At 40.3% G+C, this 24,179-nt stretch overlaps 1 protein-coding gene across 6 annotated transcripts in view; it reads left to right on the top strand.

The window, feature by feature from the left end:
- Nucleotides 1–20,591, top strand: part of LOC126405831 (MBT domain-containing protein 1-like) — a 33,484-nt gene extending 12,893 nt beyond the window's left edge. The window contains exons 7-19 of one of the 6 annotated variants that reach the window (XM_050069789.1): nucleotides 513–647; nucleotides 2,131–2,219; nucleotides 2,384–2,482; nucleotides 2,558–2,693; nucleotides 3,293–3,348; nucleotides 5,588–5,692; nucleotides 5,777–5,924; nucleotides 7,721–7,803; nucleotides 8,857–9,094; nucleotides 14,088–14,159; nucleotides 14,633–14,821; nucleotides 16,999–17,101; nucleotides 17,842–20,591. In XM_050069789.1, coding sequence (XP_049925746.1) covers nucleotides 513–647; nucleotides 2,131–2,219; nucleotides 2,384–2,482; nucleotides 2,558–2,693; nucleotides 3,293–3,348; nucleotides 5,588–5,692; nucleotides 5,777–5,924; nucleotides 7,721–7,803; nucleotides 8,857–9,094; nucleotides 14,088–14,159; nucleotides 14,633–14,821; nucleotides 16,999–17,101; nucleotides 17,842–17,938 — 1,550 coding nt within the window. In that variant the 3' untranslated portion in view covers nucleotides 17,939–20,591. Of the gene's footprint in view, nucleotides 1–512; nucleotides 648–2,130; nucleotides 2,220–2,383; nucleotides 2,483–2,557; nucleotides 2,694–3,292; nucleotides 3,349–5,587; nucleotides 5,693–5,776; nucleotides 5,925–7,720; nucleotides 7,804–8,856; nucleotides 9,095–14,087; nucleotides 14,160–14,632; nucleotides 14,822–16,350; nucleotides 16,659–16,998 lie in introns of those variants that run through there. The other 5 variants (XM_050069790.1, XM_050069792.1, XM_050069791.1 and 2 more) reach the window with 5 other exon arrangements.
- The last annotated feature ends 3,588 nt before the right edge of the window (nucleotides 20,592–24,179 follow it).

Here is a 24,179-nt window from a genome sequence, read left to right on the forward strand (position 1 = left end):
GGGTCAGGATAGGCCTAATTTTCGCAATATTACGCAGATGAAAAAATGCAGTCCGTGAGGTTTGTTTTAAATGAGAATTAAAAGACAAATCTTGATCAAATATTACTCCGAGGTTTCTTACAGTAGTGCTAGAGGCCATATATACATATATATATATATATATATATATATATATATATATACACATAGGTATATATAAAGGTGCATTTCTACATTAAGTGGTCTTGCCTTCGTTCTTTTTTTTTTTTTAATTATTCAGGCTAATCTTTATGGACAAAGCCTCTTAATATTGTCCCAGTTATTTCTGTAATTTTGTTGTTTTGGCTTGGGGGTTTTTTGTGTGTCTTTTTTGAAAATAAAGGTTATCACAAATAAATGTTATTCTAGTGGTGTAGATTTTTAGAAACTGGCTCACCTAAGAGACCTTTAATTCCAATTTCTCTTGAGCTTTAACAAATCGATTCAGGTGGACCAGTAATGGCGATGATGATGGTGATGATGTCTCTGTGCAGGTTTTAAGGCCCTGATGAGGTACGAGGGTTTCGACGGCGACTCCACCAGGGATTTCTGGTTGAACTTGTGTGTGCCTGACATTCACCCAGTCGGCTGGTGTGCTGCTGGAGGAAAACCTCTGGTCCCCCCTAAGAGTAAGAGAGAGAGACACGCGGTGCAGGGGTTAACTTCTAACTTCTTGTCAGTTAGTGTAGATATAATATATATGTACTCTGCAACATTTAATTGTGAAAAGAGAACAAATTTTTAGGAAACAACAGCGGTGATGCACACTGACTCAAAGTGTTGTGACAAATACATTTTCGATAGTTGCTTTACAAGAAAAGTGTCTGTGTAAATTACCAATGCAAAGCTTTTAATGTGAAACACTGCTTTTAGAGTTTAGAATTTAGTTTAGAATTTACATTGTTTTGGCTGTTGTTTAAAATATGTTCATAAGAAAAATTCAATACATGTCTAACGTTATGCACTTCCTTGTATTACTAAGTTAAAAGCTAGTGCTGTGCTGCATGTTAATAGTATCACTTGATACATATAGACCAGTCTGGCATCACATAAAGGCTGGGCCCCCTATGGAGAAAGAAATATGCAAGAGCGAAACAGGGAAATGCAGAAAAACTGTTGATTCACACAGAGATTTGTGGCACATAAGATACGTGAATATTCACTGTCAGTGTGGTAAATGGCCAAGTGATGCTGGTGACAGTTACAGCTGATGGATAGCTAACATTGGCTTGAGGTGGAAGGCTGCTGCAGTAAAGTTATACAGTATTGCAGCATCAGACAATCCTCCCCAACTAAATCTCAGCCTATGCATCAAACAGTTTTCTATTGACAGGCTTTTTACTTACAGACACCACTTAGCCTTGTGATAACTGGTGATTCAATCAAATAACAATATCCATCACTGTGTTGGGGAAAGACTGAAGGTGCATGATGACGGTGATCAACCTCAATTTATTATGGTATCATAAACAAGCACTCTGTTTCAGGCAGTGTCACAAACGATAATTAGACATGGCCATTAAACTAACATTGGTTTTAAGAAGAAACAATGCATACAAACTTGTCAAAATTTGAATCAAAACACACATCAAATTACATTTTCTTTCCCCCGAAATGGGGCGTGGCCTTGATGCTTTGTAACATGCCCGTATGTGCGAGTCAGTTCTGTTGGCGCTAACTGACAAAGCTAATGTTAGCATGCAGGTATCTGAAGAGAAAAAAAGGGTAATATGGAGTACTGTTGATAAATCTGACCTGAAACTTGATAAATGCTGTTTAAGAATGACGTCAATCTGGCAGTGGTACTACTGTACTCTCAATAAAGCAATCGTACTATCAAATTCACAAAAACTTTGTCTGAATACATTGCTCTTCTTAATGGGTTCAGTTGACTATTTACACCACGTGAAACTGTACGTGGGCAACTGTGCACTTAATGGGTATGGACTAGTTTGACTAAATGAGTAAATAACGTCAGCTAGCTTAGATATTTCCCGCTTATTATAAACTGTGTGATTACAGCTTCCTGTGTATCCATACACACAGATTTCTCCATGTATGGAGACAGAAAAAACATTTACTCAAGATTTATCTGTTGGTGTGTGCACTCAGGCATTCTGCACAGGTTCACTAACTGGAAGACGTTTCTCATCAAAAGACTGACGGGATCCAAAACGCTGCCCCCAGACTTCCCCTCCAAGGTCAAACACACACACATGACATATCATGACACATGTCATTGACATATTCCATTCTCTAACCCTGTCATCAAACCTTAACCCAAACCTAATCCTAACTTTAAAACTAAGTCTGAAATTGAACCCTCAAAATGTCCTCACTTTTTTAAAAAATCAATCATTTCCAGGTCCAGGAGAGTATGCAGGTTCCCTTTAAGAAGCAGATGAGGGTGGAGGTGGTGGATAAAACTCACCTGTGTCGGACTCGGGTGGCTCTGGTTGAACAGGTGGGTCTCACATAGCCAGTATTTGATGGCAGGAGTGTTAAATGGTTTTGGTGGTAATGATGTGTGTTGTGGCAGGTGATCGGCGGTCGTCTTCGTCTGGTATATGAGGAGTGTGATGACGGTTCGGACGACTTCTGGTGTCACATGTACAGTCCTCTGATCCACAGCATCGGCTGGTCTCGATCCATAGGACACCGTTTCAAACGATCCGGTGGGTTTCAACTTCAGAGTTTAACTGACTGAAGTCTGCATTTCGAAACCAATTTTTTTTATTTTATATACTTTATTAATCCCCGAGGGGAAATTCAATTTTTCACTCTGTTGTCAATTACACACAGGTCCGAACACACACATGCACAAACTGGACCTATACATGCACTAAGTGGAGAGATGTCAGAGTGGGCTGCCCATGACAGGCGCTCCGAGCGGTTGGGGGGTTCGGTGACTTACTCAGGGGCACCTCGGCAGTGCCCAGGAGGTGAACTGGCACCTCTCCAGCCACCAGTCCACGCTCCATATTTTGGTCCAGACGGGGACTTGAACAGGCGACCCTCCGGTTCCCAACCCAAGTCCCTATGGACTGAGCTACTGCCGCCCCCAGCAAATACATTTACACAATGTTTAGTAATCTAAAAGTTTTAATATTCCATCAGATGCTTCAGAACGAATGAAGGTTGTTCTGTCTATGACTGGCTCTGGAAGTTAGTTTGTGTCTCACTGGTGGAGCTACATGTAGAGATGTCATCAGACTGCATTTAAAAAACTTTAAGCCTGCAGCTTGACGGTGAAGATGAAAATGTGTGTTCCCAGATGTGTCGAAGAAGCTCAGCATTCAGATGGATGCTCCTGGACAGCTGTTTGCCAAGGTGAGAACAACAACAACATCACCTGTCCTCCTGTCTGTAAGTCTCGATCTTATTATGCCTCCGCGCCGGCAGCAGCCATGACCACAGTCTTTATATTTTTGGGTTGTCCGTCCGTCAGCCCATCCCATTTTTATGAACGAGATATCTCAAGAACGCCTTGAGGTAATTCCCTTAAATGTGGCACAAACTTGGACTCAACAATGAACTGATTAGATTTTTGTGGTCAAAGGTCAAGGCGCCTATAAACTTGTCTGTCTCATTCTTGTGAATGCAATATCCCAAGAATACCATGAGGAAATTTGTTCAGATTTGTCACAAACATCCACTTGACTCAAGAATGACTTGATTAGAATTTGGTAGTCAAAGGTCAGATATCTTGTGCTGCCGGGGGGAAAAAGTGTGTGAAGCATCCATGTTTTCACAGACATGGATATTAACTGTGAGTGCAACTTGACTGGTTCGTGGAGGCATACAATCTTGAGGCAATACTATACCTCTAGTTTTACTTTCAATATACATATGTTTTGCTGCTTTTACTTTGATTTGACTTTTTAAGAAAAGCAGAAATGTCGAGACTAGGTTCAAAGACAAGAGGAAGCTTTTATGACCTGGACAATAATGCCCAAAAAAATGGTTTTGTGAAAAACATATTTTCCTGTTGACAAAATTACAAATGTTTAATGATCATCAGTTACAACACTTAACAAATTTTATGACCTTGTTTGTTTACAAATGCAGAGTATTCAAAGACTCATTTTTGTCTGGTTATCAAATTACATTAAAAAAAGGCACATTCTTTGATCTAAAGTGACCTAATTTTTCCCCCTCACACACACGTGGAGCAGTCGGGGATTCAGTGCTGTGCTCAAGGAACCTTTGACGTGTGTGCAGGAGGAGCTGGGGAATTAAACCACCAAAATTGTCGAAACAGTCTACCAACAGAGCTTCAGTGGCATAATTTTCTGATTAAAATCATAAATATTCAATTACCTTTGTAACAGATCGTTTGTATGGTACATTTATATAATATAAAAAATTAAATGCACTTATATAATCATCTTTGGTTTCTGTTGGTACAAACAAACACCAAAAAAATTAGAGTGTGTGTTAGTGGTCGGCTGAAGGTTATCAGTGACCACACAGCCTTCACACATATATTTTATTACATTTCTAGTTACTCAGTTTTGCGAATACCTCGCTATAGTTGTACTCTGTTGGAACCGTTTAACAGCTCAGTGTTGAATGTTCGCCACAGCTGCCTGTGTTAGCTCATGCTAACCAAGCGGATGTCAAACTGACCATTTGCTCGGCTTCGGAGATGGCAGCAACAGAAAGTATGCGGATCTAGCAGGGAGTCAGGATGGCCTGGGATCAGATACCAGACGCAAAAAAGGTCGAATGCAGTTATTGTTCGCCTGAAAATGTTACAATACTTCTTGGTACTGGGTTATTTCAGTTGATAACTTAAATGTATCAAGTACTGATACCCAGCCCAAGCATTCAGGCGTCTAACTCCCTCTTCCTCTCCTTGCAATTCAAGCTATCACAACTGAAGTTATATTTAGTAACTGACTTTACTATTAATAACATCAGGCATAACCAGTGGAAACACTGGGTGTTTTTGCAACTTAAGTGTCAAGGATTTTGATGTTCAATAACTTCAGTAATGTCTGCTGCCTTACGTTTGACACACAGCTCCACTCGCTCACTAGGGCTCCAGTCTGCGTTTGTCTTCATCCACCTGTAGCACAGCAGCCTTCACTGTTGATAGGCAAGTACTCGTAACCAATCAGATAGTGCTGTGAGTAGGATACTGAGTGACGCTACAGAGTGGTGATTGCAGACAGAGGCAGGCGGCTACATCAGAGCGAAAGTAGTGTAGTTTTCAATTAATTTACTTTATGGACTGTCTGATTTAAAAAACAACAAAAAAAAACAACAACATTCATATAATCAGAAAAATGCTGAATATTGTGGCCGATAATCAGTTGACCCTTACTGTTTGTAACGTGTTGTTGCCACAGGAAAGCAGTTTAACACCTGTACTGTATTTAATACACACACAAACATCTTGTACTCTCACCTGAATTTTCTGGGTAGTTTTGACCTTTGACTTCTCAGTTTTGGTCCCAGTTCCACTTCGTCATCTTTAATATTTTGTTTGGTTAAAACAGCATTCAGGCTCCAGGTAAGAGTTTGCAAAAGAGGTCTGATCAGTGTGTGATATGTTCCTGTGCAGGTAAAGGAGGTGGATCAGAGTGGTGCCTGGTTTGAAGATGGGATGAAGCTGGAAGCAATCGACCCTCTGAATCTGTCTGCCATCTGCGTGGCCACAGTCAGGAAGGTGAGGACCAGCTGATGGCGACACAAACATGATGGCCAGATTTACCTTCAGTGGATAAAACCACCTGTCACCTGTCCTCATCAGGTCCTCGCAGACGGGTATCTGATGATCGGTATTGACGGTTCAGAGGCGGCTGATGGTTCAGACTGGTTCTGTTATCACTCCACCTCTCCCTCCATCTTTCCCGCTGGTTTCTGTGAGATCAACAACATTGAGCTGACGCCCCCCAGAGGTACAGCTGCCTCCTGACAGCTCCACCACAATGAATGGATGAATTTTTATTAAAGTGTTATGTACATGCATATTAATCTCCAGTGCGCAATAGCCTTTAAGACACCATAAATTCATACAAATCAGGACCAGAGTGCTGTGAAAAAAATAAACAATTTAGGCATCTTTCACATTCCAATCTTTAGACTCTTTGTCAACAACAAAATGAATAAATCACTGTGAGAAACATTTATTATACAGTACTGGAGAAATCAGAATAGATCAGATCAAACAATCCATCTTTTTTGAGTTAACGAATTTAAGCAAGTGGAAATGAAACAGCCATTCCAGTTTTGCTTATCTGAGCAAAAGTATCAGGGTTGACTCACTTTCCATTTCACCAAAATCACACATACAGGGCTTAAAGTACTCGGGCGTGGCGCCGGATTTCCGGCTTGATGGACATTTCTAGTATTTCTTTTTTTTTTTTTTTTTTTTTTTTTTGTGGCAACAACTTGGCATAAGTTAGCACTGAAGGAATCATCCTCTGATTTTCAGCTAAGCACATGGGTAGTTCCACCAATAGTATAGTGTTATCAAACTCAGCTGGCCAATAAGAGCTGAGTGGAGAGGGTCTAAAAACAGCACACACACACACACACATGGACAGGGTTTCAACACACACTACTTCCAAGCACATGTTGTTAAGGTGTCCGTTACAGCCTGATATCTAAATGAGTGTGGGTGAATGTGCAACAGAAATGGACAATTGAACTGCATTTAAATGATTAGCTTGTGTTAGCTTGACCGCCAGCTATCGTACACAGAGAGAAAACAGCATGCCGTGTGCGTTTTGTGCAATAGGTGGATGTGGTAGTCTACCGGTAGAGTAGAGAGAGAGAGCTAAGTAGTGTTGAAGTAGAGTAGAGCAGGGCAGAGAGATGGAAGCCAAATATATTAAACCCAGTGTTAATACAGCAGAACTGGAGAGAGGGGTGAAAAATAAATGGAGGTGGACATGGCTTGAGGAGGAGGGCACTGAGGGCAAAACATTTAATAGCCTACATGGTGCAAGAAGCACCGGGTGGTGCGCCCGGAGCCCTACAGGGCCGGGATCCCACCTCAGCTGGCACGCACTGGCCCTCACTTTCATTGTGCCATGGGGTTTCGACCAGACCTTCTGACTCACACGCGCGTTAGACTCACACGCGCATTAGACGGACTAGGTCCGTGTTTCAAGATGGGTCGGATGGGTTGCCAACATCGCCGCTGACCCCTGGCGCCTGTTGTACGTGGGCCGGTCCCCGCCATGGCGACGGCGCGGTTGAGGCGCACTGAGGACAGTCCGCCCTGGTCGACAGTCACGCCAGGAGCAGGGGGCCCCGTCCCTCCCCGGCTGAGGGGAAGAGAAGGCGCAGAGATACTGTGTCCCACGGCCCCAGGAAGCGGCGAGGTCTGGGCAGGGGGCGCTGTAAACAAGCCCAAAAGAATGAGAGAATAATCAATCAATCAGTTTTATTTATTAAGCCCAATATCACAAATCACAATTTGCCTCACAGGGCATTACAGCATACGACATCCCTCTGTCCTTTGGACCCTCGCAGCGGAAGTGAAAATGGCATCACCTGTTCTTGTATTTTGTTTCTTTACTAAAACATAATTTAACCATTTGAAAGAAGAGCAAGTTTTCTCTTTGCACTTTAAATTTTTACATAATATCACACAGCTGGTTTCCTCCTGAATATTTTGGAATGGACTGACCTCAATAACAAGAGGAAGAACAGCAGGTCTGACCTTGTCTTGTTTTCATGTTTTCAGGTTACACCAATCTTCCCTTCAGATGGTTCGAGTATCTGAAGGAGACCAAGTCTGTTGCAGCTCCAGTTGGCCTCTTCAACAAGGTGAGACCAAATACTTAAGTCAATTGACAGAAAACTAACCTGCAACTATTTTGATGATCATATGGTAGTTGAAGTCGCTTTTCAAACAAAAGTATCAAATATGTTGATGGTACCTGCTTCTCCAATATGAGGATTTGCTGCTTGTGTTTGTCACACATTTTAGTAAATTGATCTTACATCATTGTAAATGATTTTCTTTACAACAATCAGAAGACGCCAGTTATGGTTCTTTTGATTGAATAGAGTCATGATTATTTAAACAAGATCACAAGAGCTGAGATGTGAACGTTTTTTCCAACAAGGTCCAGAGGTGTTAAAATTCAGACAGAAAAAATGTCAAATTAATCAATAGGATCTAATCAATAGAATTAAACACACACACATGCAGCATTAATTTACTCATATTTCTTTGAGGTCCACTTTGAATTTGTGTATTTTATTTTCAATTAGACTGTACTTTTTAAGTACTATAATACTTTACTATTTAATTGCAGGAATCTCAAACTCCGTTGGCAATATTCAATTTTTTAATTTCTTACTCTGAAAATAATCCTCTCTTGTTTCTAAAACTCGATTTAGTGTTATTATTTATTCATTACTGGCAGAATAAGAAATTAAAAAGATAAATATCGACAATGTAGTAGGAATAAAATTTCCAAAATTATATATATATATATATACAGTATTTTTTGGTAAATATGTATTTAAATTCTAAAAAACAAAAAAATACTATGGTGTCACATTTTTGTATGTTTTCATATAATTTGGTACTTAAGAATCCAACAATAAACACAGTGTAAGCCTCTGAACTTTAGCTTGTGCAAAAAAAGGACATATTTTTATGTTCTGTTTGCATTTATTTAATTAAAACCGTAAAATGTTTTACAAATAGGTTGGAGCAACACCATACTCATGTGTGATGTGAAAACAGAGACTGAAAATGAAGAAACATGAAGATATGTTTGCTGTATAAATGTAGTTTTATGTAACAATAAAGGTCAGATTTTCTCCGCTGTGTTAATAAACCCTGATCTGTCTTCGTTCCTCCATCAGGACGTCCCTAATCACGGTTTCCGGCCCGGCATGAAGCTGGAGGCTGTGGACCTCATGGAGCCAAGGCTGGTCTGCGTTGCCACTGTGACTCGCATTGTCCACCGGTTGCTACGTATACACTTTGATGGCTGGGAGGACGAGTACGATCAGTGGGTGGACTGTGAGTCACCTGACCTGTACCCAGTTGGCTGGTGTCAGCTGACCGGGTACCAGTTGCAGCCTCCTGCTGTTAATGCAGGTAATACACACGAACACACACACACACAAATTTGTTCTTGTATCTTTGTGAGGACCCTCATTAACACAAAGCATTTCCTAACCATCACGAATCTAGCTGTTGCTGTCTCCTGTGTGATGAAGAGAGACTTGTTGTTGAGGTCAAAAAATATCCCAAGCTAAACGACCCACAGTCCCAACATTATTAATACAATGGCCAAAAAGATATTGCCTGGCCAGTCATAGCTCTGGAGATCGGCTCCTCAGGTGAGAAATCGAGTTTAATTAGGAGATCTCCACACGTGATTTAAAGCTAATGCAAAGATGGAGAAGGTACAGAGCTTTCAGATGTAGTAATAACTTTGTGTGGTCTTCTGTTGACGAGGTGCTGCGCAATGCATTTAGTGTGTGCTAGGGGCAGCATTTAACGTGCATCACATGATGTCCAGCATAGCAGCAGCACCAGTGTGTTATCAGCTTTAATCTTTCAACAGGTCTTTGAAGAAGCGAGGACTGGCCGAAGTGTCCTCACTTTTCAAAAATATCCTCACTCTGTTGGTTAAAAACATGTGTCAGTCCTCACTATGTAGCAAGTACAAGTACACACACACACACACACACACGCCTTAAGTTTCATCCTAGGTCTTGAATATGTAATTACTTTCTTTAAAGTTGTATTTATTGACGTACAGTGGTGGAATGTAACTCAAGGTGCACTTGCCCAAGTACTGCACTTAAGTAATATTTTGAGATACTTGTACTTTACTTGAGTGTTTTTTAAATGACACCGGAAAGTCTGTATTTATCAGCGGTCCTCTCCCAGTACACACCCTCGGAGCAGGGCGTTTTTCAAGACTCCTGTACCTCAACACCTGGTTACAGTCCACCTGCAAAGCTCTTAACTTTGGTTTTATCGACAATTTTAACCTGTTTTGGAACCGTCCCTCCTTTTACAAGCCCGACGGTGTCCACCCAAACAGGCTGGGCAGCCAGATGCTAACAGCAAACATTCGCCACGCTGTCCAGTATGCTCCACGCGACTGACTGTTTACCTGCCACACCCCCTCACCGGAGTCTACTTCTTCTACGCCAACAACACCAACTGCTCACAGCACTATTTCCCCCGCCACCACCCCCCACAGGCCCCAGCTATCACTGCCACTTCCACCGGTCATTTTCCCTATAGAGACCATTGCTCTGCCCCGCCGGTTGCGAGCCCGCAGAGGTGGTGTGGACCATGGGATCCTTCGCCCGCTGGCTCGTGTCTCAGCTTCAGCCACTTCAGCCACTGAGGAGCTTACTCTCCGTATTGCCCTGATTAATGCTAGATCGCTAGCAAACAAGACTTTCTTGTTAAAAGACTTTTTCACCTCTCGTGATCTGGATTTTCTGCTCCTGACGGAGACTTGGCTTCAGGCTGGTGAGTGTACACCGTTCTCTGAACTCCTTCCTCCTGACTGCTTATTTCTCAGTTCCCCTCGGACCACCGGCAGAGGTGGAGGTCTAGCCTCTGTGTTCAAATCCAGCTTTGAATGTCGTCAAATTCTATTTGACAATTATTCCAGTTTTGAGCTGCAACTGTTTGAGCTAAACCTGTCCCCTCCTGTCATGTTTGCAGTTGTATATCGTCCTCCTAAATTTAATAAGGACTTTATTAATGACTTTGCCGATTTTCTATCAGAGGTTACTGTGAAGTATGACCACTTTTTAATTTCTGGCGATTTTAATGTCCATGTGTGTTGTGAATCCAGACCTCTGGTCAGTGATTTTTCAAACCTCATCGCTTCTTTTAATCTCATTCAGTCTGTGACCAGCCCGACTCATGAGAAGGGTCACACCTTAGATCTTGTGCTATCACATGGGTTATCTGTGAGTGTAAATGAGATATGTGAAACAGCATGTATTTCTGACCATCTGCCTGTTTTATTTACCGTTTCAATCCCCTGTTCGCGGACTGTAACCCGTGCTCCCTCACGCCGCCTGCGCATGTTGAACCCTCAAACTGCATCACAATTCTCTGCCATGTATGCCGACGTAAACATGTTTAGCACTCCGGATGTCAATCATGGTCTTAATGCCGAAGAGCTTTTAAGTGTTTTTAATTTTACATGCACTGATATCCTGGACTCTGTTGCCCCTTTCAGATTTAAGCGCTCTAAAGCATTTTTTGAGCCATGGTTAAATGACTCCACACGTTCTCTCAGACGTTCATGTCGGCGTGCTGAGAGGAAGTGGAAAAAAGATAAGCTCCACGTCTCCAAAGAAGCTTTACGTGAATGTTTATCAGCCTACCAGCGAGTCGTTAAAGCTGCCAAAATGGAGTATATATCAAATATTGTCTCCAATAACAGTCATAAGCCCCAGGTTCTGTTCAGCATTTTTAACTCCCTTGTAAACCCGTGCGATAACTCTCCAGTCGTGCCATCGCCCACTCTCTGTGAGAGCTTTCTTAAATTTTTTATTGAAAAAATTTCTGCCCTTAGGCCAGTTGCTTCCACTCTCACTGCCCCTGGTCCTGACCCCACTGTGCCTCCTTTACCTGCTGTCTTTGACCAGTTTGAGCCAGTATCTCTCTCCTCACTATCAGATATAGTTAAGCATCTGCGGCCGACTAACTGTCCCTCTGACAGCATTCCCTCTCGCCTCTTCAAAGATGTTTTTGGTACTGTGGGGTCCACTGTTCTTGCTGTCATAAATACCTGCCTTAGCTCAGGGTGTGTTCCAGCTGCTCTCAAACATGCTGTAGTGCAGCCCCTTATAAAAAAGAAAAACCTGGACCCCTCTCTCCTGTCAAACTACAGACCAATCTCCAAATTACCATTTTTGTCCAAGGTTTTGGAGAAAGTGGTCTTTACTCAGCTGCAATCATTCCTAGTGGCCCATGACATGTATGAAAAGTTCCAGTCTGGCTTTAAACCACATCACAGCACTGAAACAGCACTTTTGAGGGTTTTTAACGATCTTTTGTCAACTGTTGATTCATGTAACTCTGCTGTTCTGGTGCTGCTTGACCTGTCAGCAGCCTTTGATACCGTAGATCATAGGATCCTCCTGTCTCGCCTGGAACAGTGGGTGGGTATCACAGGTACTGCCCTTCTATGGTTTCAGTCCTACCTCACTGATCGGAGCTTCTCAGTTAACTTAGGGGAATTCAACTCAGCTACGGCTCCTCTCACCTGCGGTGTCCCCCAAGGCTCCATTTTGGGCCCCATCCTCTTCTTGCTGTACATGCTGCCATTAGGGTTGATTTTTAAGAAACACAACATACCTTTTCACTGTTTTGCAGATGATGTACAGATCTATCTGCCCCTTAAATCCATTAGCAAGGATTCTGTACAGCCACTGCTAGAATGTTTAAAAGATGTCAAATCCTGGATGGACAGTAACTTTTTAAATCTCAATGAGGATAAAACAGAGATCATTATGTTTGGATGTGACCCCTCCGATTACTCTGCTGATTTTCTGGGCCCCTTCACTCCTAACATCCGTTCCTCTGTTAAAAATCTCGGTGTGACCTTTGACAGTGCTTTTAAATTCGATAAACAAGTTAGATCAGTAATACAAACCAGCTTTTATCAACTCAGGCTTTTAGCTAAAGTAAAGGGCTATCTCTCCCCCCAGAATCTAGAGAGGGTAATCCATGCTTTTATAACCTCACGTCTGGACTACTGTAACTCGCTTTATGTCGGTATTGACCAGTCACTGCTACACCGTCTACAGCTTGTCCAGAACGCAGCAGCCCGCCTCCTCACTGGAAAGCGTAAACACGATCACATCACACCAATCTTGGCCTCGCTCCACTGGCTTCCAGTGCGTTTTAGAATTGATTTTAAGATTTTATTGATTGTTTTTAAAGCCCTAAATGGGCTGGCACCCCCTTATTTAACCGAACTCCTGCACTTTCATGCTCCCTCCAGAGCCTTGAGATCAGCCAGTCAGCTATTACTGGCTACTCCTAGGACTAGGCTGAAGACCAGAGGCGACAGAGCCTTTGGGGCGGCTGCCCCTAGGCTCTGGAATAGCCTGCCCCTGCACATTAGGTCTGCCCAGACCCTAGAGGTTTTTAAGTCTTTTCTTAAAACCCACTTCTTCTCTCAGGCTTTTAACTCAGGTTGAGCTGGACACCCAAACATTTTAGCTTATTTTGATCTTATTTTATAACTCTTGTATTTTATTTTATTGTATTGTATTTTATGTATCTTATGGTTATTATTGTGGTGTACTATTAGGTACCTCATTGTATTTGCTTGTTTATTTCTATTGACCTGTTCAGCACTTTGGTCAACCTTGGTTGTTTTAAATGTGCTTTATAAATAAAGTTTGAGTTGAGTTGAGTTGAGTGTACCACAAGTAAAGCAGCAAATCTGAGAAGCTGAAACTATGAAATGTTTTTGACATTTTTGCATGAAAAATGATTTATCAGTTATCAAAAGAGTCGCTGCTAAAAAAAAAAAATTGATAATTGAGTAATCAACTAACTGATTGACTTGTGTTTTAGGCTCAATTTTCAGATAATTATATTTAATTATATAAAGTTGGGTAGGTTCTTTTTCTTTTTACAACGCATCATGTTTTGTATGTTCTTCATATGTTTTGTTTGTAAATCTTGACTTGTAAAGTAACTAAAGCTGTCAGATAAATTTGACAAATCAAATCTGTACTTAGGTACAGTACTTGTATAAATGTACGTAGTTAGTCAGTGCCATCCCTATCAGCATGTATGAGCCCATTGTAAAGCAAAAGTGATTAGCTACCTAGTGAGATACATACATAGGGACTCACATGCACTCACATGCACGCACGGCCGGACTGACTTATCACAACAAACCACAGAGAAGTTCGGATTACAACTCACACAGAGGGAGCGTGACTTCATTCTCTGTGCAGGACGCCATTACTCCACTATATCTTTACATAGCAAACAGTGGTTTGCTGCTGTAATAATGCTCTGAGTGTTGTATAAAGCTCCTTTAAATACAAATATAAAATAAAATATATGTGTTTGTGTGTCTCAGGCTCCAGAGAACTACAGTCAGCAGCTTCCAAACAGAGGAAGAAGTCTCAGCAGTACAAAGGACAAAAGAAAAGTAAGTCTTTGAAGCACAGATGACACAGAATGGAAACACCCTGCAGTTTCAATCAGCTGGGTCAAAGTGAAAAAAAACTTGAGTTTATTCCATTAATCTGTGTTTATAGATTGAGAGTGAGAATATCTTTATGGTAAATATATGTTGTATTACGTCTTCATCAATGGAGCCCTGGTGAGTTGACCTTCCTCTGTTCTGAGGAAAATTCATAAAAATGTGAAATGTTTACAATATTATGTGTAGAAATAATAAAGTAATTCTGTTTTCAGTAGAGAATATAATCACTTAAAATGAAACTGGCAAAAGTATCTTTATTGAATAATGACCAAATCATGAATCACAGAGACTAAAATAATTACATTTTAGATTTGGACAAATACAAAAACATCACTAATAATTATAATTATTTTACAAAAGCCCACATCAAGCCTATTACCACCTGTTATTTTTTAACTTTACCTTCCTCTCTTCAGAGAGGAAGCTGCCTATTGCTAAGCGACCTGTCAGTCTCTCCGGCGGCATGGTAACGGGCATCCCCAGGAGCCTATCAGGAGACGAGAATGAGACGCCACCCAATTACCCATCACCCCCTACGCCTGCCTCAGCGGCCCAGCCCCCCTCTGCCGACCCAGAGAGCAGCCCGAACACTGAGGGGGGGGCAGGTACACACACACAGATAAAAACACACACATTGTTGAAATAGTTAGTAGGGGGAGGAAGTATTCAGAGGTCTCATTTATAAAACAGTGTGCAGAGAATAAAAACTCCTCCTGGAGGTCAAGCTCCCTGATGTAGCACACACACCATAAGCTGTGCACAATTGGCCATGTCGTTGGACTCATCCAGTTGAATGAAAAAGTAGGAAGTCTCACAGATATCATTCAGAGCCGTTGCAGTGTTGGACTGTATTGTCATACAGGAGTACTGCGCTCAGTTTGACAGCAGCAGCTTCGTTAATCATCACTGAACAATATTTACAATACATTAGTACAATATTTCCCTCTGTGGTGTAGAGATGTACTGCAGTAGTAGTATAGCATAGCATTAAAAGTAAAGACTCAAGTAAACTACAAGTAGCTCAAACTTGTACTTAAGCAAAGTACTTGAGTAAATGTACTATGTTACATTCCACCACTGGTATAGCCTTGGATTGGGAATCACCAGAGGACCCACAATATGATATTATCATGATTCGATATTATTGCGATATTGCAATATGCAGAGCATTGTGATACAATATATTGCAATTAATTACCTTTTTTTCTAAGTGCAAATTATCTCCTCAAAGGAAAACTTTGTCAGCATCAGTTTTACCTCATAACATAAAGTTTTCAGTCTGTTCGTCTGACTTGAATCATTTTTATTGCCGCAAAATGTGATGCAAAGCAGACAGACCAACCAACACCGTCATAAAACCTGTCAAATGCTGCAAACACCTGACAAACTCAACCGTTGGCAGATTGAATTCTCTCTGCAAGGTTAGATTAAGTGTGTGAGCGAAACACTTCACATGCAGGTATCCCACTAACTGAATGGCAACACCCATGTTAGAAGCATTTGTTACAACCACAATCCCCCCCATTCTTGTGCTTTGCAGGACATGAGACAGCCGTCACCAGTCCTCTGTGAGATAATGTGCCGTTATAGTCACATATGAATCCACTGACCTTGAAGCCCAGGCGTCACAAGTTAATGCCACCCTTTCTGCTTTACTCAAAGATTCCTCAGTGTTATGCTTCACTTCTCTGTGGTCTGTGTTGGTGAAAAGACATCAGGATGGAGTCACATACCTGGGTTCCAGAGTTTTTAGCATGTAACAAAAGCCTTCGTTTTCAACACTGTACGGAAACAGGTCTTTGCACATGAAGTAGGTGATGGAGTGTGTTATTTTCTTAGCTCGCTCAGAGTTGGATGGTAGTTTTGTCAAGCTGAGTGTGTCCTGTATTGATTGATTTTTGGTGGAGTGGGTTTAGCGTTAGCTTGGCTGTCAGAGGCTAACGCTATCTCTGGATGGTGGAGTGTGAGGTGAGCCATGTTAGTAGTATTTCCAGTATTTTAATTCTCATATGACACTGCTTGCAAATCTCATGTGTCATATCCAAGTCCTCCTTTCCTTCTGTGTAAAAAATCCAAAATAAGTCCAGACATTTGATTTTAACACAGACTGCACATTTCTAATTTATTTCTCCAGTGCCTCCATCTTTGTTTTGATGAACTTCCTGCCAAATGCCGCTGACTGAGACCTCTGCTGACCTCACCAGGAAAAAAACATCAGCACCATCTAGTGGACTGAAAAGGCAGCTGATTTTATTATTCTAGTGCCAAAAGTAGTATTAAAATGTGTAATTGCAAATATTAATAATGTATATAATAAAAGATCGATACTTGGCGTTCAATATTGCCACACAAAATATTGCGATACTATGGTGTATTAATTATTTCCCCCACCCCTAATATAGCAATTTAAAAGAGTGTGTAAGCAAACATGTAATATACTGTGTGAACAACTGCTCACATTGCACAATGGCAACTTTTATTTTCCCCAATTATTATTTTATTAAATTTCCTTTTTTATATATTTTATGTTATGGTTCATTGTTTTAATATTTCTTCAAAATAATTAGCTTGTTAAATATTACTTGGTATTTTGCATTACAAAAATGAAGATGTGTCTCACAACCTACGGTGTCACCCAATTAAGTTTCAAACTGATTATTTTGAATATGTGGTTTAAAACTTTTTGAGGACCTGTGAGCCAGTCAATGTCCATGTTGATCTCAGCAAGAGTAGTCCAGTCTTTGTGGAAAGAGCTTCTAAATGTTGTGTTTTGCTTCTGCAGGTTCACAGATTAAAGAAGAGAACATAGAAGGAACTGAATTATCTTCTGAAAGGACTGAAACAGAAACAAACGGATCTTCTGGAGAATTCACCAACCAGGACCAGTAGGCCTAATCCATCTCTCTCTGCCTCTATCTCTCCCTCCATCTGTCTCTATATTTATGAGTTTCAAAACTCATCAAACTCATCTACTGTGATTAAATCAGATTTTTTTTAAATCTGTTTGGACAAACTTTAGACATGCTACATGTTGTTAGCTAAATGATGCACTTCACTTACAGTAAGTCAGCTTGGCTCACTTCTCCAAGCCCTCTCCTTTTTTGTTGTTACAGTACTGGCGTTGAGTCGTAGAGCTCCTGTTGCCCAAAGGCGGCAACAGACGGTTTCACAGCTCAGCATCACGCAGTTTTTTTGCTTAAGTTGAAACATTTCAACGTCTTTCCTTTGCATTTGGTCTGAACGCACCTTTTGACTCCTCACTGAGAAATGAGGGCGAAGAAAACCAGAATACAAAAACAAATACAGGTTAAAACAAAGGAGGACAGGCACGTCCAAGACAGTAGCATTACTCACATTTTGTTCCTCTTAGAAAAAAAAAACAGTCAACATGGGGGAAAAAAAGACAACACGATAAGAAAACTTTTGTATTATGATTTTTCAACAGGAACATCTTTGTTGTTTGTAGGTGTTCATGTGGTGTGTTCGAGGGTCAGAACTCGACGTTAATATTAATACAAGATGCTGTGTAATGTCATGTTGAGATTAGCAGTCATTTAAAAACTTTGTGCGTGTGTGTGTGTGTGTGTGTGTGTGTGTTAACGTGTGTGTGAGTGCTGTGGTTTAGATTCTGGATTGACGAGTTGTCAGGACGCCACAAGACAAGAAACCAGCCAACAAGAGCCACGGCAGTTACTGGTTTTGTTTTTTTGAACCAATGCTGAAAGTCTGTGACAAAGTCGTGTTGAGGAGGCCACATAATCTTGTAGCTGCATAGCTGCAGTATGTTGTATATTGTTGTGTGTGCAGTATCAGTTTGGAGGAAAGTTTAAAAGCAGTCAAAAGTGAGTGTAGTTTGGCTTAAGGTGTTTTACCAAAATTCTTTTTTACATAGACATCCTCCATGTCAGGAGAGATACACTTTGTTCCAAACACCAGTTCAGTCATAGCTACAGGGCTCTGTCACAGTAGTTGCAATAAATGCACGGTCAAATGATTGCAATAAGAGATTAACATCGGTCGAGTACTTCAAACTTTTCAATACTGGGGCCAATTCAATATTTGAGTTTCAGGACCAATGCCTTATTAAATAATACAATTTTTTGCCTTTTTTCACCACATTTTCAGAAAATTTTAGCTCTTCATTTTCTGCTCGTATTGCTTATAATGGCAATACCACATGTGAAAGAAATGACCAATCAGAGCCAGAGTCTCTAATGCAGCTGTCAGTGATGACAGTCACTGCTTGTGAACTATGGTCAAACTAGGTAGCGCTGATCAAATATGAATGAAATTTTTTTTATTGCATTGCCTATTTCTGGCCTTAAACATATTTAGAAACTTGGGGCGTCGGTCGCTTAGTGGATAGAGCAGGCGCCCCATGTACAAGGCTGTTGCCGCAGCAGCCTGGGTTCGACTCCAGCCTGTGGCCCTTTGCTGCATGTCATTCCCTCTCTCTCCCCCTTTCACACTCAGCTTTCCTATTGATTAAAGGCAAAAATGCCCCAAAAAATATCTTTAAAAAATAGATAGTTAGAAACTTATTTTAGTGTACTGTTTAACTTTAAAAGAAGAAAGTTTATAACCCAGCTCAGAAACAGTCAAGCTGAAAGCTTAGCACCGCCCACAAGCTGGAGCACTGATGTGCACCATAAATTCACAAATTGTTCAAGAGATGTTTTGACTCCCAACTGTGTGAAAACCATGTCTCTGTTCTGGTAGCAGTTTATACTCTGACAGAAAAGTGAAATAAAACTGGATGTTAGCAACACAACTAATAAGTTACTTTAGCCTCCTGTTTTTGACTCTCCGGCTCTCAGTTCCCTCAAAGGTCAAAACTATAGTAAGACAGCTTGTAATTAGTTAAAGGCACAAAGTTGTTTGTCTATATAAATAAGTAGACCTACGCCTAGTATTGAAAATATCCCCTTGGTATCAGTCAGAAACTCAGGTATTGTCTGGTATTGAAAATTTTGCAGCATAATATTTGACATTTTTTGATACTCAAACGAGATTTTTAGTTTAAGTTTTTTTAGCTGCTGCAGTGGGAGGTTAGAAAGTCAGACTCCTGATTTTAAGGCTCATGTTTAAACTCCCCATTTTTATTTTTTTTTAAATATCTAATTAAAAGTTGTACTGGGATGTATTCAGTAGTCACCAGCGTGTTTATACTGGGCAGCTCAGTGGTTACATGTGTGGAACTATATGAATGTGAAGCAGGGTGTTGATGAGGAAATGATATGTACAGAGTCAGACTGTGGACAAGTAAAACACTTCATGGACTTGTTCAGCAAACTGATAGCAGTTTAGCAGCTAAGAGTAATTATGTACGTCTTCTATTGCTAACTATTGATACCTCACAAAAAGTTTATTAAATAATGATTTAAAGAATCTTCAGAATTTAAAAGTTGGAATACAAAATAGTGTATTAGAGAATATTTAAAAAAAAAAAAAAAGTTGTGATGAAGATGATCACATTCTAAAAACAGATGGTAAACAGAATAAGTGTGTAATAAATTCATAAAATTAATTGAGCTAGACATTCATAGAGAAGAGAATAAATACGTTTCAAATTTAACACTAACAACAATATTATTATACAAAAATATTTTTATTTAAGTCATGTATCACCACAGGTTAATATTATTTCATGTTTGTGACTTCTGTTTAACATTGTTACTTTTGCCGAAGTTAGCTTGTTAATACCCATTTAAAACAAATATTAGATATACATGCTCATGGTTAGCATTAGGCATTAAGCTGGAAAAGGTTCAGTCATGTTCAGACCCAAACAGAATCTGACGATTAAAAAAAAAAAAAAATGTTATGCTGTATTGTTTTGCTTGTAGTGTGCTGGACAAGTGACTCTCACCCTTTTACATGTTAAGGACCCCAAACCTGATACACGTTAGGCAATTCTGTAGTTATGAACTATATGAGATAACCGTGGTGGAAGTGAAACCTATGATCAGAAAAGTGACTCTCTCTGTCCTACTCACATTGGTCTCACTTCTGTGGTGAATTGAACTGTAAAATTAACTATTCTCTATTTTTGGGGGGACCCCCTGAAACTCCCCCAAGAACCCCCGGGGGTCCTCAGACTGGGTGAGAACCACTGTGCTCGACTACATTCATTTAAAAAACTTTTAAAAAATCTGTGGAGATGTCGTCAGATTCAGCAGACACAGAATCCGTCTGGGCCTGGTCATGTTACGCTTCTGTCCTGCATAGGGTCCATCACCCATTTGGTTAAAGAGCATACAGACAAGAATACGTTCCTTGTTTTGGTGCTATCTTTTCCCCAACTCTGGCAAAGTTTTTTATCCACATTTAAACTATCACATGACGTCCTGTTTGGGGGGGGGGGTTGANTTGGGGGGGGGGGGGGGGTTGAGCGTGGGAAAGTTTTAGCAGACAGATGCTGCTAGTGTGTTAACATTGATATAACATTCTAGCATGGTAACATGGCTAGCACATTCATAAGTCCAATCTGACGCTCCACTCAGAGCATTCTATTTCTATGTGAATTAACCAGTGGTTAAGTTAAACACACTTGGTGCTCTGCTGCTCCGCTTCCCCAGAAAGAGTGCCCAGAGTACACTCTGCTGCTCCGAGAGGTGGTGCTCTGAATAACCAAATGGTAAATTCCCTCAGCACTCCAAATTTCTGAATAGTCTAGCTTGTGCCAGAGTGTGCTCCTGCACTCGAAGTGAGTATATCCAAACACACCCCATAGTAACATGCTAACTTTGTAGCCTGGTAAAATGCAGAGTAACCTTCCCATATTTACATAACATGCATAGTAACATAATAAAATTGAGTATATTGGCAAGTTAGCAGTCTGTGTTAGCTTCCATCTCAGACCAAGGCGCTTAGTTTTTCAGGTATCATGTAGAAAAATGCTGACTGAGTGCAAATTTCGACCTCCCAGTTATGTTATGTGCTTTCACCAGAATTATTAGATTTCATCATGCTGGGATCATCCATGAATCTGTTTAATTGCATGGCAAACCATCAACATGTACAAAATGTTGCGACATAAGGCAACATGAGTAGACTGAGCTTGCAGGTAGTTTCTTCGAAGAAACAGCAGTTTGATCAAAAAAGTCTAAAAATGGGCTCCAACTTAATTGTTTTCAAAGCTGTCAACAGCTGTCCTGAGCTTACCAACTTATCTCAGAAACAAGTAAAATGTGTTGAGAATTCTTTTGTCAAACACAAGTACAGTTCTTAGATTTTTCCCATTATGGAGAAAATTCTACAAAAGCTCAGTTGCAATGGAAATGCAGCCTCAATGTGTAGCAAGGGCCAAAATGAAGAGAAAAGATGCCTTTTAAAACTTAACTTAAATATTTGTGTTTGTGTAGACGTGGCTGAAGAAAGACTTCAGGGACCGTGATGTGTCAGATTGTGTTGGTGCTGACAGTAACAGCTCTACCATTGTCGGTATCTTGATTCAAGCTTTTTCTGTCTGTGATATTCAGTGTTGGTTTTGTCTAAACGTGTGTATGTATCTGAAAATGTCAAGAGTTTGTACAGACAATATGATGGCAGTAATGTCATTTTTAAATTAAGAAAGTGAGTTTTAATTACAATTCTGAATGTCCTTAGTTTGTGTGTTTGATTGAAGCCCCGGTCCAACCTCATCATTTCAGCTCTCGGAATTGTTGTCATTAGTTTACAGTAATATTAACCATAATCATAACCTCTCCAAAATCATTCCTGATGTGATTAATAGGTAGTCCAAGGGCCAAGCGGGGTCTTGAAGGTCCCCTGTGGCATCTAATATTAGTTAGTTCCTTGGCTAGTTAACACAAAGCTATCAATACAGGTACATCAGACCTTAGCAACTACAGTGTAAGCGACAATCTCATCTAGGCTAATTAGTAGTGTTAATTTTGTCAGTGAAAACTATGACCTTTCTGTCACTATGAAAATTAAACAATCTAAATAAAAGTAACTGAATATGAAGAAAATATGGCAAAATATATTACAATTGTGATAATAACCATTTTAATGTAAAGTCATATTAAAAATCTGGTAAAACCATACTCATTACCATCCAAATATATCTCTTCACAAGTTGTTTTAGCTGTATGACAATTTGCACTCAAATTTTCAGTTCTTCAGTTATCACGTCTAAGCTAGTAAAGTTAGCTATTTTGCCAGTCATAGAAGGAAGAAATAAAAGATTTATGGACTAAATATTCAGTCGTCGGGAAAATTAGACAAGAAGCAGCAACAAAGCTGCTGAGATGAACCATAAAAGCAGGTTACATTTAAAAACTATGTTTAAAAACAGGTACGCTAATGTGAGGAGCCTCCGAATGTTGGGATAAATTAAAAAGCACGACAAATAGCCTGAGATGTAATTGGCTTTTAGTGGCTAAAATCAACAATAACCAAACCAAAAGATGAACTAAAATGTGACTAAAGCCAACAATCTTTAGAAAACTAGGTGCCAAAATTAACACTGCTAATTACATTCTTATTTAAACTGATCTGTTTGAATCTAGTTAGAGGTAATCTTAACTATGGATGCCCTTTTCTGCCAAGATATGAAAAAAAGATAAACAAATTTAGACATGGCAAAAATTAAAATACTCAAGGTAAGTCAATTTTACATAAAACTGTGATTTGTTATCTAATAATTTGGACTAAACCAATGATCTTGTAATCTTGGTGACCTATAGCCTACCGTGTGTTTTTTTTTATAGTAACCTAGGAATTATATTCCATTTGTGTCATTATTTTAAAATATAGCAGAGTATTTTGACTAATTTACTACTCCAGAATTTTAACTACCTTGAAATTTTGACTCATCTCGTAATATTTTTTACGCAAGAAATTTTTTTTGACTTGTTCTGACATAGTTTTGAATTGCTATCATATAATGTCAACTTTGCCATAATTTAGCTTTTTTTCATATTTCTGACCTAATATCTCATACTTTTAACTTAAAGGGATAGTGCACCCAGAAATGAAAATTCAGCCATTATCTACTCACCCATATGCCGAGGGAGGCTCAGGTGAAGTTTTAGAGTCCTCACATCCCTTGCGGAGATCCAAGGGGAGAGGAGGTAGCAACACAACTCCACCTAATGGAGGCTTATGGAGCCCCAGATTAAAATATCCAAAAAACACATAATTGAAACCACAGAATATCTCCATACTGCTCGTCCGTAGTGATCCAAGTGTCCTGAAGCCCCAACATAATTTTTTTGGGGGGGGGGGAACGTCATTTGAACTCTGTTTTTAGCCTCATTGTAGCCTGTAGCTCTAACTGCCTCNGCCCCAACATAATTTTTTTGGGGGGGGGGAACGTCATTTGAACTCTGTTTTTAGCCTCATTGTAGCCTGTAGCTCTAACTGCCTCTCTGTGGACTGCGCTCACGTGTGTGCGCTTGTGCAAGACCGTGGGACATGGGCACCGCCTTCATGTGTGTTCACATACTTTCACTGGACTCGCGCGCAAGCACGCACACGTGAGCTCGGTGTAAACAGAGGCAGTTAGAGCTACAGGCTACATTGAGGCTAAAAACAGAATTCAAATGAGGTTTTTCCAAACAACTTTTTATGTCAGGGCTTCAGGACACTTGGATCACTACGGACAAGCAGTATGGAGATATTCTGTGGTTTCAATTGTGTGTTTTTTGGACGTTTTAATCTGGGGCGCCCAGCCTCCATTAGGTGGAGTTGTTTTGCTACCCACTCTCCCCTGGGATCTCCACAAGGGATGTGAGGACTCTAAAACTTCACCTGAGCCTCCCTCGGCATATGGGTGAGTAGATAATGGCTGAATTTTCATTTTTGGGTGCACTATCCCTTTAACATCTCATCATTATGACTTTGACTTACCTTATTATTTTGAATTATCTTTTACTTTTAACTGGTTGTTACTGTTCCATAGCATTGAATTAGTTTAGTACAGTTTTGACTTAATATCTCATCATTTTGACTTATCTC

Source organism: Epinephelus moara, chromosome 18, assembly GCF_006386435.1.
Source record: "Epinephelus moara isolate mb chromosome 18, YSFRI_EMoa_1.0, whole genome shotgun sequence".
NCBI classification, from domain to species: domain Eukaryota; kingdom Metazoa; phylum Chordata; class Actinopteri; order Perciformes; family Serranidae; genus Epinephelus; species Epinephelus moara.